The sequence below is a fragment of the Kogia breviceps genome, chromosome 1 (genome assembly GCF_026419965.1).
Source record: "Kogia breviceps isolate mKogBre1 chromosome 1, mKogBre1 haplotype 1, whole genome shotgun sequence".
Lineage (NCBI taxonomy): Eukaryota > Metazoa > Chordata > Mammalia > Artiodactyla > Physeteridae > Kogia > Kogia breviceps.
The window spans coordinates 18,709,000-18,725,109 of record NC_081310.1 but is presented as its reverse complement, the minus strand read 5'-3'; the positions used below and the strand labels follow the sequence as shown (position 1 = coordinate 18,725,109).

The following is a 16,110-nucleotide window of genomic DNA, read 5'->3' as shown; positions in this document are numbered from 1 at the left end:
GGGCGCAGGCTGAAAGGCAGGTGTGTCAACCCCGGGGGAAGCCCAGGGCTGCGATTCCTAGAGGATCCCTCTCCTTCTCTGGCTCCTCGGCGGCACTAACCCCATGGCCCATCCGAGTCCTGGCACTCACTCTCTAGAGGAACTTGGGCAAACGTCAAGACTCCCGGCCTCCGTTGCCTCCTCCTTTAAAAATGAAGTAATCATACCTGCAGCGACCTTTAATCTTCGTTCCTAAAGTGAGTGAGGGCAAGGCAGCTAAGGAACCCAGGGACCTGGGGATTCTCCAAGCTCGGAGGCCCCCCCAGCCGGCCTGGGCGGAGTCTGTGCTCCGTTAGAACCCGGGTGGACTGATATCTTAGAAAGTACATCCCGTGTAAGTAGTTGAGATTCCCAAAGGGCATTGCTGCAGGGGTGCGCGCTGCAGGTTCTAATATCCCTGTGTGTGAGAAGCCACGGAGAAGGCGGATCCTTCGTCTTTGGGACGCCGGCCAATCCCCTCACAACCTCAAAGGTGAGTCTGTGAGCCAGACATAAGCACATTAAACCGGGGTGTATCACCCCCAGCTTGAAACACCTGCCGTTAAAGTCCTCCTTAAAACCCAGCAGTTGCATCTTCATAAAGACCACAGTGTGTGCAACCCCCTTACCCCTACTCCAGGCTAAAGAGGGGGTAATTTGAGGGCCCTGAGCCTTTAGGGCCCTCGCAAGCATCTTTAAAGTAGTATCACCGGGTCGCACGGGGAGGTCTGAGCTCTCAGTCCCTCTACCAGCTCTTCCTTCTTAAAGAAGGACGAAGGTGGAGAGGAGACTAGGGCGCGCAAACCGGAGGAGGGTGCGTCGACCTCAGCCTCTGACTTCTCATTTATGGCTCCAGAGCTGCGCCAGGCGCATCCTGCGCTCTGAGTCTGTTTAAAGTCCGCCACTGCTTGAGGACTTTGGTGGGGGAGATCCGGGAACAGGTTAAAGCTCAACAGGTTAAAAGCTCAAGTCTAAAACGCCCGCAGAACATCCCCTGCTGCAGCGCACCCCAAAGCTCCCGGAGGCTGTGGCAACGGGAGAACCCGAGGTCACCTTCCCGATATGTCGGCTTCTGGTACCTAGAGCAGGAGGGACCAGTAGGCCCGGCACTCAGAGCTCACCTGCGCCAAGCTAGCCGCCAACTAGAACCCTTGCCCACACCCCACTTCAGACCCTAGTTAGAGGGAGCGGCCACAAAAAGATCCCAGAGCCGCTCGTTCCCTCTGAAGTCTGGAAGGATCTGTGACAACCGGAGTCTGAGCAACTGCCCCCCACCTCCACCATACGAGCGAATCCTTGCTGGAGGGGGGGGGGGGCGGGTGGAGACAAGGGATGCTCTCCATTGGAGGGTATGCGGGCCACAGCCTCCGTTAGAGGCAAGACCTCTCCTTGAAGTGCCGTAGGATAGGACAGTTTTAGCCTCAGTGGGGACAGGACGGCGACGGCTACAGGCTCCCAAAAACTCCCGGCATCGCGGCCCCTGCCCACCCTCGGCTGAGGCTGCCAAACGCAGGGGAATGCGGCGCCTGCTTTCAGTGGCTTAGCGAATCTTGGCGCAAGAAAACTTTTCTAGAGACAAGCGCCCCAGGCACCCACACTGGCAGAGGAAGGCGGTGTGAGTGTCCTCACTTTGCTTTACCATTTGGAGGAGAACGTGGAAATTTATTTGCGTGGTTTAACAACAAAGTGCTGAACTAGCCCGTCCGCGTCTGCGTTTCTGTGTGCCTCTGAGGGCCTGTGTATTTGTATTTGACCTACGTGTGTAAGAGTGGTGTGTGTGGCGTGCGTGCACCCCGGGGGCGCAGCCGATCCCCCTCGAGTCCCAGAGAGGCGCGCGCTGCTCGCCCGCCCTCTGCGCGCTCAGAGCTGCGCAGACGTAACCTTGCTCGGAGGGCTTGGCGCCGCCAGGACTCCGGGGCTGGCGAGGCGGGGCCCTGCTCTGGGCAAAGAGTTATTACTGCTTTCAGCAAAGGGCGAAGCCTGGGGCGGGGGGCGCGGCTCTGCTCTTCTCTTGGGCCCGGGGCCCGAGCGCACCCGCCTCCTCCAAGCCCCAGCTCTGCGGGCCAGGGCCGGCCTCGGGTCCGCGGACCTGGCGCGCTCGGCCTTTTCTTCCGTGCCTGCGAAATCTCGGTCTTAGTTCAAGAATTTCTAGCTTCCCTGGCCACTCTTGCTAGCATCGAGAGCCCTCGGGAAAATCCCTGTACACGGGGCCGAGCGAGCCGTCCCGGGGATGACGCGGCCTGGCCCGAAATGCTGCTTTTCCATCCCGCCTAGAGATACCCTCCGACCCGGCAGCTTTCCTTCAAAACGAACTTTAAACTTTTCCTGGGCTTATGATACTCCGTTCCTGATGAAAATGTGGAAGAACTCCACAGCCCGGGGGACAGGCCCGCTAATGTTTCACGGGGAAAATATTCAGCAACAAGAGACCGTCGTGGCTGAGGAAGGGGCACCTCCTGCGACTACCCCCCCCCCAGAGAGCATCCTGACTCCCGATGGCCCATTTCATTCCCAGCCCCTCAGCTCTACCGGGCCCTCTAGTCTGGCGGAACCTGACTGGGATAAGGGCGAAGTCTACCTGAGATCACATGCTTTAAGTCCCTGGGCGAAGTTTGCCTTCAGTTTCAAAAGCCCAGGACGCAGGCAGGAAAATGCAGCTCGGGTTTGGGAGCATGAACTCCTCGCGGGCCCCGTGAGGAGGGGTAGCTGCTGTGTGCAGAAAGCACCACCCCCTCCTCGGCTTCCCTTCCCAGCCAGAACTGAATCTAAGTGCCTCAAAACTCGATGTTCCTGGGATGTCCTGGTTTCAGGATTTCAGTATTTCTGTAGTGGGAGGAAATGAATTTCGGAAATGAAGGCAAAATAAAGGTACAGAGAGACTCCTACAGTTCAGGTAGCAAAGCCTGTGGTGTAGGGGACTCATCCTAACCCAGGGCTGGGACTCACAGCAAGTGTGGGGGCTGCAATCACCCCAGAACATATGCTCCATTTAGTGATAACAGCTGGCTGGTGTCCCCATTTAACTTGAGGTCCCTTCTGGGGCATTTGACCTTTCTCACCTTTGCTAGGCCAGACCACGCCGGTGGTTCCCCTCCCCCCTGTGCACGTTTCTCTAGGGGGTCAGCTCCACTGGGGGTGTTGAGTGGTTCACTTCAGCAGGCAGTAGTCAGCCCTGCATCCCTGGGCTGCATTCTGGGACTTGCCCAGGTGACCGGCTGACTCAGGCCAAAGAAGGCTAAATCTGAGGCCTCTACTCTGCTCTTGGGCCCAGAAGTCTAGAACAGAGGCCTCTGTGCTCAAGCGAATGGGTCAAAATGGGGAAACAGCTAAGCCAGACCAGGGAGCTGCTAGGAGCCTTCTCGATAAGGCCAGGGGTCTGGAGCGGGTCCTAGGCTTTCTGGCCTCAGCATCTACACAGGAGCAACACTCTGTCTCCCCAACAGGTTCCATGTGACACCTGGCTTCCCGTAATGGATGATGGGCCCGTAAGAGGCATGTGGCTTTGCCCCAGCTCAGTGTCAAATAGACTCGGGTGATCAGATTTCTCCACAATGTCTATTTGTTCTAAACTCTCCTGAAATCACTTTTTACCAACTCCGAACATTTCGTGGTTTCCAGGGAAGGGGGCATGGGTGTCTCGGAGAGAGATGTGACGCTTCAAGATTTCAAAAAAAGAGAAAAAAATTGAATGGTCCATCCCAGTAGCAACATGGAGGCAAAATAGATGTGCTACATTCCAGTTTCAGTGTGATGGGGAAACTGCCTTTCATCTCACCCCAGCTTGGGGTGGGGTAAGAGTTCAACTGGACACCTGTAGCGGCCCAATTGCAAAGGAAGATTGTGTGTGTGTGTGTGTGTGTGTGTGTGTGTGTGTACATGCCGACGGGGCGGGGGGCGGGCAGATGGTGTGCTGTTTAGCAGATCCTTCACTGGCCAAATGTGAGCCAGGAGCTCCGAGTTCTGGTTTGGTCTCCTCCTCAACCTTGGACAAGGGAGGGGACCTTGAACAGATCACCATCCTGCCCTGCAAATGTTTTAGCAGCTTTAAAGCTACCTCAGGCTCAGGCTTCCAGCCCTAACTCCTGTGATCTGTCTATTCTGTCTATCCTCTTCTCTAGACACTGCAAACCTGCCGCGTCCCCCTACTCCATCCCCAAGTAAGGGGCAGTTTGCGCTGGAATTGCCTCTCTAGTGCCAGCTGTGGCTAGACTGACCCTGTCCCGCACCGCTGTCTTCTCCACCCAACTCTGCTTAAGCTGGAGCTGCGGAAGGCTGGTGCGCACACTCCTTGCGTCCTGACTCCGGCTGGGGGAGCCATCTGCCTGAGAGGCCTGACAGATTCCATGGCCGACCCAGCTCTCAGGCCACACTCAGCGTTGCGGATCGCCCGATCAGTGGTGGTTAGCGCGGCCTACGAGGCCTCTGAACTGGTGGAACCCCTAAGCCCCGGCGCCGATCTCTGCAGCAAGGTGGCTCTGAGGTTGTTGCATGTCCCCCCCGAAACTCTAGTCCCCCACCTCCAGCTGCTGGGACCTGCAGTGTCCCGGGGCTAAGGTCCGGGTCGGAGATTCCAGACCCTAATGACCGCATCGCCCCAGGAAGCCAAGCGGCCTTTACAAACCATAGTAAACATTTTATTTACAAGTCTGTGGCATCCTAAGTGCATCGTCTTTCCGCCACGTCCCCTAATGCGGGGAGGACTGTTTAGTCCAGCGCTTCACAGTGAGAGCTGCTTGTATCCAGGCAGAAGTGCTCGGCCGGCGCTGGGCGCCTGGCGAGAGGCGCTCCGACTCCCCTCGGCTCTGGGCGGGGTGGGCTGCACGGCCCGGGGCAGCGATGCGCAAGCTGGGACTCCCGCCACTGAGTCTCCGGCCCCGGCCCCGCCGCCACTGGAAAGTAGGCACAGAATCCAGCCCACACTGGAAGGCTGGGAGCCTGCACGCAGGGCCCCGCGTCTCCTCCAACCTCGTCCAGTCTAGAGGCCGCCGAGCGGCGCCGGGGCGGGCTCGGGGCTTTTGGGGGCGCTGCCAAGGGCTGGCTGGAGCGCAGGGAGCAGCTCCGAGGCGCTGCTGCCGCTGCCGCTGCTGTGGCCGCCGGAGCTCCCGCCGCCGCCGCCGCCGCCGCCGCTGCCGCTACTGAGGACGCCGAAGTTAAAACCGCCGCCGCCGCCGCCGCCGCCACTGCCTCCGCTGCTGGCGGCGAGGAGGGCGCCGGCGGCCGAGGCCTTGATGACCGTCGTTGGGTGCAGAGAGCGCTCGGCCCCTTCAGTCCGCTCCGTGTCGCTGGGGGCCATGTCCAGAGACTCGGAGTCGCTACTCTCGCTCTCAGCCTCGCCCTCCGAGCGGCTGGGGCTCCGCTCCTGCTCGCCGTCGCCAGTCGGGGCTCCGCCCGACGGTTTCTCGCCAGCCTCCTTGTCTTTGTCCTTCTGGGCCTGGGCCTCCTTCGAGTGTCGCCACTTCATCCGCCGGTTCTGGAACCACACCTTCACCTGCGCCGCGCCGCACCGGGAGACAAGAAGGGACACGGAGGTGAGACGCAGGCTCGCTCCTGTTCGACCTGCGCGCATCCCGGAGCACTCCCAAAGGCGGGAAAGCGTCGCTAGTCGTCCCCAGCACCTCTACCGCAGGCCAGGTACTGTGCTAGAAGCAGGGACCGAGAGGCAGCCCAGGGAAACCACGAGGATCACCAGAGATCCTCGTCTAGGGAAGCAACTAGGACTGTTTCTCAAAATGTGGCCCTCCGACCTGGATGCCTGTTGCAAAGGCAGATCCCTGCACCTTGCCCTCAAACTAGGGAGGATCAATGCTCTACATCGATGCTTCGTAACCCCACTTGAGCCAGGACCCCCGCCTCCCACGAATCTGATTACAATCATGGACCCCTGATCCAGAAAAATGCACATACACCCAAGATTTTGCACACAGTGCCAAGGGTTTGGTGACCCAATGTTAAGAATCCCTGCTAAGTTGGGCCCCTCCTCTACTGCCACCACCCAAGGCAAGTCCCTACGAAAACAATTCTTTTTAAGGAGCAACCATGGAAAACAAAGGGGGAAGGGGGTTCAAACAGATAATCCCAGTGGGGTGGGGCACCAATGGACCTTCTATAAAAGAGCATTTCCTTGGCATGTGTGTACTCAGAAGCTGATAAGGACCCTGCCCCTGCCCGGGATAGACTAATCCTTCTGTGGGCTCAGAGAACACTGGAATTAAACCTGTGCAAAGTGGAGGAAGCGGGTAGGCATGGGGCGGAGAATCTTTATAAATAATAATCCCCTGGGGGACCCAGTGCGTTCACACAAGTTCCAGCTTCCCTTTTAAAAATAACATCCACAGCTGGTGGAAAACGGCTGGGCTCTTCCAGTGTGTGTGCTGGGGAGCGGAGTTGTGTAATGGGGGACGGAAGCACCCAGGGAGCAAGGGCCACTGTGGTGAGGTGTTCGAGAGTGGTGACTCTTCTATTTTCAAAACTTAAAAAAAAAAAAAAACAGGTCTTGAACTTGAGAAAAGAAAAAATATTGAATTCAGGCACAATAGATTTGCTATTGGAAGATTTGTCTTGGAAAAAAAAAAAACTCAACTAGGCAGAACCTGGTGAAATGCTCTTGGGCGTTCTAAGAAAATCTCTTTTTCTTTCTCTTCCTCACTTCCCCCTCCCATTATGCCGTTAGAAAATCGGACTGACTGTGGTTGCTCCGAGTGGACTTCTTGCCCTACTGGGGCTAAGTAATTCCGTTTGAAATAATGTTTTCACTTCCTCACAACTGGGGATTTCACAATCCAGCAGCAGCAGGAGGAGGAGGAGGGAGGGAGGACAGGAGGGAGAAAAAAAAAACACACAACAATCTCTTGACTTTGGATTTTTATCTCTTCTGAAATAAACTGCCTCCTACAACAAATTGTGCTACAGTCGAGTATATAATTATTATCTCCTGCTGCCTATTTGCTTTCTCGGCAACATGCTTTCGCTTGTTGGCCAAAATAAACACGCACTTGTTGACAAGCGTCTTTGGGGATGGGCTATTCTTTCTGTCCTTCTCCCCAACCCCCTTCCTCTCTCCTGTCTCAAATTGAGAAGTCCACCTAGTCTCCTGAAATTCGAGACCTAGCGTTTCCACTGCAAAAGGAGAGTCAGCCGGTGGAGTGGGCCTTGGGGCTAGGCCGCGCGAGGCGCTGCCCGTCCAGGGGGTTGTGCGTTGGGGCCAGAGCTGGCTTACCTGGGCGTCGGTGAGACCCAGCATCGCGGCCAGCTGCTTTCGGTCTGGCTTGGTCACATACTTCTGAATCTCAAACCTTTTCTCCAGACCTTTCCTCTGCAGGTTGGAGAAGACCGCCCGCGACCACGAGCGCTTTCTCTTGTACGTCTGCGGCATGGTGTCCTTCGTGAGCACAGCGTAGGGACCTGCCACCATGCCGGAGCAAGAGAGAGACAGGAAGACCCAGTTAGTGCCCTGTCCGCAGCCTGCGCGCCTGGGGCTCACCGTGATGCTTAAACGTGTTTCACGTTAACAGTCGGCTCTGAAAGCCCTTCACGCAGACACAGAATGGCCTCTCTAAGGAGGAAATGTACGGCTCTTAAGACCATAGGCGGAAGGCCTAACGCGAGTGTGGAATGGAGAAGCCCAGCGTTTCACCGATTAATTCCAAAGTAAAGATGTAAATCGAATGCATGGCCATCAGGCATGCTAAGACCAGGCGAAAATGCGCCTCGGCCTAAAGGATCTAAAGATGACAGCCTCGATTCTCCAGTGTGTGTGTGTGTGTGTGTGTGTGTGTGTGTGTGTGTACTCGCATCCATGCTTGCTGCATTTTCAAAGCACTCTCTCGGGCAAAAAGACTATGGAAAACCCCCCAGCCCACCCGCTCGCGCACACTTTCTTCCCTCCCCAGGCTCCCCACCCCTTAACCCCGGGGGGACGACCGAAGAGTGAGCTAGCTCACTGAGAAATCTTTCGGTTTCTCCCCGGACGTGGTAGCCTCCCGCAACAACTCCGGGATTGCTACACCTCGGTGGCCACGTGATACTCCAGTCCTAAGTGTTTTGGCAGTCGACATGCCTTGTTAGGCCGTCGCTCAGGAGGGTTTCCGTACCTGGAAAGGTGTCTTGAAACTGATGCTGAACTGAATTTCTCGGGTTCGAGCTTAAGGGACTCAGGATGGCAGAAGCCTCGTTAATGGGATCTAGAGACGCGAAGAACTGGCCGGTGGAGGGCTGCAGAGCTGGGAGGTGCATCCCCGCGGGCCGCCCGCCGGTTAGCAGCGACGTGAGATCTGCGGACGAGGGAAAAGAAGAGCGGTTACTCCTCCGGCAAACCCACACTCACACTCTCTGGGACTTGTTCGTCTCCTCCCCCACCCCTCCGTTCCGTTTTCCTGAAGGGAAGTGGTGAGAGACCTCTGTCTCCGTGCCGCTGAGACGCCTCTCTCCTGACAGTGGCCCAGGGGCACTGCACGAAATATTCCTGTGTGTCCCACAGGTCCACGTCCACGCATACAGCTAGGAAGGACTTCAGGTAAAGAGGCCTAAACGAAGTCACTTTCAGGTGCCTTCCAAGAATTCCACAGACCTAAACTGTCCCTCCAAAGGATCCCTCACCCTGCTCTCTCCTCTTGGGAGTTTAGAGTCGATATTGTTCATCTATATTCCCCGGGTGGAATTTCACTAGAAATCAGACCAATGGACGGGAAAGTGTTCCCCCAAAGGGCTTTTCCTGCCAAATAATGTAGTTCACTTTGTAGATACGTGATTAAAGAGACAGAGAGATGACAGTCATTTTAGCAAATATTTACACCAACCGTTTTTATGAATACTGATTCTGTGGCATGTGTTTTTAAAGCATCTCTGGATTCTTCTTTCTCTCTCTCTCTCTCTTTTTTTAATGTAGAGCAGGTGAGTTTTAAACCTCATGTTTCACAGTCTCCTTACAACTCATTTTCTTCTCCCTCATTTTACCGATTTGTCCTTAATTGTAAAAACACTTAAAGGAATCCCAAATGGCCCAGGGATCGGGGAGTGCGTCAGTGCCCTGGTCAGAGGCCTGCAGCCTCTCGCCCAAGACCTACCTCTCAGTGTGTTGCCTTCCTTGACTTTTGGGTCAAATTCTGCAGACAAAATGCGGTCAATTCCAAATTTGAGGTCCTTGCTGGAGGGGGCCGGGGCGGAAGCGCTATGGTGGGTATTCGGGACCAGCCGAGACCCGGAGGCCGGGGGCTGCAAGCCTCCAACCCGGGGTGGAGGCGGAGGCTGCTGCTGCTGCGGTGGCTGCTGCTGCGGTGGCTGTTGTGGGTGATGGTGGTGGTAGGCGGCTGAGAGCGGGGACAGCCGCGGAGGGAAGCCAGCCGGGACTTCGGAGGGCGCCACCACCGGGGTGGGTCGAAGCGGGGATCTGGTGGCAGCTTGGAAAGAGGCGTGCGGGTGAGCCGATCCCAAGTGCGCGGTGAGGGCAGCGGTCGAGGCCCCCGCCAGACCCTCCGGAGCCGCCCCCGTCTCCCCAACGCCGGCGTGCAGGATGTCCGCGATGCAGAAGGAGGGTTTCTTGACGGCGGCGGGGTCCAGGGGGAAGGAGCAGCCGCCCGGGCCGGCGGAGGAACAGTAGGCGGCCGACCAGAGGCTGAAGTTGGACGCGTAGAAGGGAGCCAGCCCGGCGGCGAACATTCTGGCGGGGTGCACGGAGCTGTCGCCGCGGCCTGGCCGGGCCCGGTGGGTGGGTAGGGGCGCGGGGAGGGGCGCGCTAAGTCCAGGAGGAGGCAGCAGCCCAGCCGGGGACGATCCGCTTACTCTTCTCCGTCCGAACTGAGGGGAGGCCAGGGAGCCCTAGCGCCACGGAGGGAGGAGGCGAGGGCCGGATCCCGGCCGCTCACGGCCTCGGCCCCTGGCCTCACTTTAAAGGCGGCGCGGCGCCCGCGCTCCCCGCGGGCTGTAGGCGAGCGAGGGGCGCTGGAGCAGCTAGGCGGGCGGGGGCCGCGGCTCCACAAACGCCAGGGAAGCCGGGGAGACAGGAGACGGGCACCGAAACACCCAAACAGCTAAGCCTTAAGAGCTAAATTTAAAACAATAACAATAATAGTCCGTTAGTTTAAAAAGAAAAAAAAAAAAGTAATAAGAAGAAAAAAAAAAAACTTCTCTCTAAAAACTCCCAAAGTTTTGGCAGGAGCTTTAGAGTCAGACCCAGGGTAGGACCTCGATCCGAGCGCTCATTGGCCATCCTGGTGACCAATGGGAGCGGGAAGTGGAGGGGAACTGGGAAAGAGGGCGTGGCCCGCCCCCTTCGGCCACGCCCAGGCCACGCCAATCTGTTTGCTGCTGCCGCGTGGGCTGTGCTGGGTCGGGCGCGTCCTTCTCCAAAGGGTAGGGGACCTCGAACCGCGGCTCCAGGGAGTTCTAACTCCCACTAACTCCTGCAGCTCCGAACCGGGACCAGGCATGGAGAGTTGGTCACAGCGCTGCTGGAGCTCTCGCCTAGGGAAGCTGGTGCTCCCGCAGATTATCGCGGGTGCAAGGCCCGCCTTCTGGAACGCTGGCGGCGCCCTAGGTTTCCCTCCTGTTTACATCACTCGGGCCAGATTTTTCTCCAGTCGGCCTTTATCCCGAGAGTCGGTGTCTTCTACAAAGCTCCGTCCTTCGTGGGTCCCCGCCCCCACGCTGCCCTGCTCTGCTCTCGCGCGGGAATGCGGCGGCACTGGGTCCGCTTCCCTGCCTCGGAGATCCTCAGGGAAGAGAGGACGGGCGGTCGCAAATTAGCTGTATTCCGAGATGTCACACACTGACAACCCGAACCAGTAACTTTTCAAACAAAATAAGATGGATGTCTCTGAACGTCTCTCTTGGACGCAGCCAACCTGAGCCTCGGAGACGACAAAACAAGCAGCCGTCCGAAGCCCGGGAGAGCGGCACGCGCGACCCCTCCTTTGCTGCACCTTGTAGGAAATGTCACCACCCTCCCTTCTCCGCCACATCTCCGATCACGTGGGGTCCATTGTTTTGCAAGGGCCCACAAGAGTAGATTTCCTTGGGGTTAAATACTACTTTCAATGCTGTGACTATTTCTCCAGGGAACCCCCTGGGCCTGCTCGAAGGAGAAGCTGCAGTGGTGACCGACGTCTTCACTTTTGGACTTCGGGTCTTCAGAGCGCATAGTGGGTGTAGTGCGGGGTTTTCTGCAACACCAACATCTCTATTTTAAGAATTCGTTCTCTTTTAAATTATAGTCAGAGTGGATTTCCCCACCCCTCTCCCATACAAACCACAGGCCACCCAGATGAGCTCTCCTTGCACATTTTCAGGAAGAAAATAAAATACTACTAATAATAATGAAACAGAGAAATCTTTTGTTTTCGATTGTCCTAATAAGCATCTTCTAACAGAACATCATCTTCTGTGGCGTTTTCCTCCCCAGACTTTCAATATAGTTGCAATAAAGTTTCTGTGGCTTTTTTTTTTCCACTTCAGTATTTACAGGTCTTACCGAAGAAACCCAGGAAGGCAACTGAATTTGCCATGCCTATCTCGAGTTCGGGATTTGGGCTAATGAATTTGGTATCTAGCCTCTGGTTGCATTTTAAGCTTTTGACTTTGTCCTGGAAAGTATCAGTCACTAATCAATCATTTGTAACCATCCAGCACTGAGAACAACCGCCGCCCCCCTGCCCCCTACACACCAGCTTCTGTCTCTGTGTCTCCCTCTCTCTTTTACTAAGAGGGTTTCTTGCCCTGCTCCGTGCAGCCTCAGCCCCGACAGAGGTGTTATGTCCAGAGATGGAAAAGAGGGGGGTGATGTGCTGAGGTGAAGGGCACCTGGGGCGCGAGAAACGCAGGAAGACCAGTCCTTCTGTTTCTAGCCAGAGGCCAAGGGGTAGACAAGCATAAAGCCACTCGAGGTGCTGGACCCTCCTTGAAAGGCTCCAGTGCAGGCTTTCCAGGAAAAGGCTGAGGATTCTGGGGAGACTCCTGTGGCAGGGCGCGGCCTCAGTATAACTTCACTGCCCTCGGGGGAAAAACACTAGCGCAAGTGTGGTAAGGGTGGCCTTAAGCTCTCTCTTCCTCTCTTTTCTGGTGTCACTTCCAATTCCGCTGCAAACACTGAAACCGCGGCCTAAGCACAAACTCACAGTTTGAAAAGAGGCGCTACTATTTAGGCCTCACCCCCGGCAGCCGGCCGGCAAATAAGACGCGACCCTCGGGAGTACCCTGGTACATGCTGGGCGGAACGCGGGCTCTCCGGGTTTCCAGCGGCATCCACTACCCGCCTCTGCAGCATTTCAAGGCCCCGGGCAGGAGGCAAGAAGGGTGAGGACGAGGCCCGAGGGCGAGTTTTCTCCCGCAGACTCTTAGCCCCGCCTCCCGCTCCTTTCTCCCGGCAAAACCCGCGGCTTGATTGTAAATTGCAGCTTGCCCCGCGCGCCCTTCTGCTCTCCCAGACTCTCTGCTTCATTGCAACCGCATCAGCGCCACCCAGACCCACCCGGAACTCCCGGAGGGAAACGCGAAAAAGGAAACTTTTGGAACGACCTCCTGCCTCCCCTCCACACTCCTTCCCAGGCCCGGGCTTCGGCTCTGCGGGCCCCTCTCCCTCTTTTGAGTCCGCAGAATCCCCTCCTCCTCCTTACTCCCCCCGCCTACCCCTCAGAACCAAGAAAGCAGCAGGAAACCCTGGACTCGCCAGAGTTCAGGTCATCTCCTGTTTTTTGATGGGCTCAAACTCGGACTAAATGAGCGGATGTGCCTGCAAGATTGGTCTCAAAATAGAAGCGCCCTCAGTATTTTAGGATACTGCAGAAATCCTTATTTCTTCCGGAGAAAAACTCTATAATGACTCCTAGCACTTCCCCTTTCAATATTTGTGCAACTTTATCTCCACCGACAAGTTGCTCGGGTGACGCAAATCCGCCCTTGTGTATTACAACTACCAAAATAAATGCGCGGAAATCAATTCCCTTCTAGCAATGAAAATATAAATATACAGCTGCGACTTTCCCCTTTAATCTTTGCTTTCCGAGCGGCTCCGGGCTGTGGCGAAATGAACTGGTCCAGAGCAATTGAGACGGGGAGGTGGGGGGGGGGGAGATGGGGGGAGGCCCTGGGGGCAGAGGCGAGGGCTCCGGGCGCCTGGTAGCCGCGGATTACGGGCTCCAGCAGGAGTGAAGAGGGCCTGACTAAGCCGAATTAACTTGAGCTTAAATGTGGCTGCACCGTCCTTTGAGGAAGCTCAGACGAAAAGACGACTTTGTCTGAGGTTGCATAGCTGCACCGGCAAATTACAGTTGGCAATAGAGCAACAGAGGTAGTCGTTTACACTGAAAGGTTAAACAGCTTTGGGTGGGGGGCGCGCTAGATGGGGAGATACCATAATAGCTTCAGATCAATTCTGATAGCTGTCTTTAATGTTTACAGCCTCCCCTTCTAAATCAGAGATTTATGCGTTGAAGGGAGAGATGGGTCTCATTACCCTTTGGTTGTCCTGTCTTCTGAGTCTCCATCCTTAAATCACCAATGCTTGGGAACACAGATACACACCAAAGGAGCATAAAAGCTGAAGGAGAGTGAATGTTGAGCTTTGCTTATTACATAACATAACTCTTCAAGGGCTTAACCTGTCCAGATGTGCTTTCTGCTTTTGGACTCTGGAAAAAATAACGCACAAGGTACACCCCCCCCCCAACACACACCCTTAATTTCAAATATCCCTTCAAACAAAGAAAGAGATGGAAATAATTAAATATTCACAGTCAGAATGAGAAGGAAACAGCTTACCTGGCTCTCAGGATATGAGAGGTTTGCAGCAACGTCGGAATCTGAGTATATTCTGTCTGGCATTCTGCCAGCTGAAGACTTACAGACCGCTGGACCCAGTGCTGGCATTTAGCGGTCGGTGCAGGCCTTCTCTGCCTTGTGATGCTAGATACTAGAGTTTAGGACTCTAGAGAGCACACACACACACACACACACACACACACACACACACACACACACCTTGGATTATTCTAAGTAGGCCACAACTCCCTTTTCCTGGAGACTTTAGTTATTCCAGAAGTAAATATAGTTCCTGAGTTTTTTGAAGATAGTTAGACTTTGATAGGGGGAAGGAAGGGTGGAGAACAATGTGGTAGGACTGCAAGGTCCATCGTCCCTTGATTTATTGCTTTTCCTTTTCTCATTTCCCAGGTGAGGCAGACTTACAGGTGGCCATCGCTTTATGTGGCCACAGCCCTACCCTTGACCTCTTGCCAACAGATGTGGCTTCAGAGCTGCAGACAGCTTTTCGGGTCTCATCCCATTTGCCCTTTCTCCTCACAGAGTGTCTCACATATTTCTTTTTCCCCATTAATAAGATATACCACTTCACATACATGTACCTTCTCTCTCCCTCTTCCTGTACACACACACACACACACACACACACACACACACACACACACCCGTCACTGGGGATCTTAGAGACTAGGGAAAAGGGCAGGACAGGCGGTTTGTGGTTTGCTCCCGTTGCAAAAAGCTATATCTCTGTCTCTCCAGGTCACCTGTCCACACCTAGCCAAGAAAGACCTCAGACCTCATAGAACCCAGTTCCACATGGCACATTGTGACACAGACTCTCACATATTTGCAGTGAAATCATGGCCTCGTAAGAATAAAATATGAGAGACTGTCTTTAACATGGAAGAGATTTAGTACTTCATTCAACAGGTTTCTATTTGGTCGCTGGAACCAGTTCTCACTCCCTCTCCACGTATTAGTCACTTGCCTTGTAGAAGCTGAATGTGCTGCCCGAGTTGTCGAATCTGAATAGCTGGGGGTTTATTTCTAGTGTGTAGGTGAAAATCATATATTCCAAACAACTCTGGTGTTGACAGAGAGAGAAGAAAGGCACTCCCCAAACAATATTTATCTAAACAAACAAAGCCTTCCTTTCCTTTGAGACAAGTTCCCCAAGTTAGAGCACAGGTTCTAAGAACAGGAGAGGGATTCAGACCCAGACTAAGAGGCGGGAATGGGAAGGAATCCTTTGAAGGGAGAGCCTCAATCCAAGGTAGATCGAGCCGGAGGGTTGCCTCCATCTCAGTGATTCCAAATCTGCCCACCTGCCCACCCCCACCCCCCCCCCCCCGCAGAACTAGGACAGCTCTGGATTTAACAGCAGAATCCTGCCGGCCCCCTTTCACCTCCTCCAGCTCCTGCATCTCCTCATCCCGAATAGGCCTGCTTAGTACCAAAAGTTGGTTCTCTGCTGACACCTGCTGGGCCATCGCTACATCGCTTTCTGGCAGCACCCATCCTGTGCCAGCGATGTGGCTGTGATGAAAGTTGACTCTTCCTTTTGCGAAAACGCAGGTTTCTAAAATTGGCAGCTGTTTCCCTCCATGTTGCCGACAATATGAAAAGATCTTGTATTATGTGTTTGAAATCATCAGACAGGGTGAGGGAAGCCGTCATCCTTCAGTACTAAGACCTTACATTTTACAGATCTCAAGGCCAACTTCCCATTTATTATCTTACTTATTCTGTACAATAATCTATTGTAAAGATGAAGGGGAGGTATTATTACCCGATGTGAGTTTCGGAAGTTGATCCTCAGAGAGGTTAAGTGGCTTGTCTGAGGTTACATAGTTAGGAAATGGTGTTGCACGGAGCAGAGGCTACATTTTCCGACACATCAGCTATGCCACTCAGTCAATTTCTTTAGGAGAAACAGTTTATTCAGAGGGAAAACTCTCTGCCCCCCAACCAGAATGTGCATTTGTTACAGGCAAGGGGCTGGGGAGTAGAATCGTGTCTAACCCACAGATTGTCATAGGAACACTGTTAAACAAGGACAGATTGGTGGTCACATCACTAATTTGTGATTAGAAGTATTAGGGAGACCCTGGGTTTGCAATGTTTCCCTTCCCTTCTGCTCGAGGTAGGTGAAATTCTACTCCGGCAGGATTCCGTCTTTGGAGATGAGACATCATACTATGAATTCATGTATCTGATCCTTTTCATTGTGCATATACCCGAGGGCAAGGAGTTGTTTTGCCCAGGAGACGACAGAAGGAGATTCTGAGCATAAAGCAGCCAAGGGCACACACCTTTGTGGAGCATAGAGAGCAATGTGAGAGC

The 16,110-nt window shown here is 54.7% G+C and overlaps 1 protein-coding gene across 1 annotated transcript; it reads right to left on the bottom strand.

The window, feature by feature from the left end:
- Positions 1 to 4,630: 4,630 nt before the first annotated feature.
- On the bottom strand, positions 4,631 to 12,436 carry HLX (H2.0 like homeobox). The gene is made up of 4 exons (XM_059062534.2): positions 9,081 to 12,436; positions 8,109 to 8,288; positions 7,235 to 7,419; positions 4,631 to 5,506 (listed from the first exon to the last, which is right to left on the bottom strand). The coding sequence occupies exons 1-4, from the start codon at positions 9,670 to 9,672 to the stop codon at positions 4,994 to 4,996; spliced, it is 1,470 nt and encodes a 489-aa protein (XP_058918517.1). The 5' UTR covers positions 9,673 to 12,436; the 3' UTR covers positions 4,631 to 4,993.
- Between the last annotated feature and the right edge of the window lie 3,674 nt (positions 12,437 to 16,110).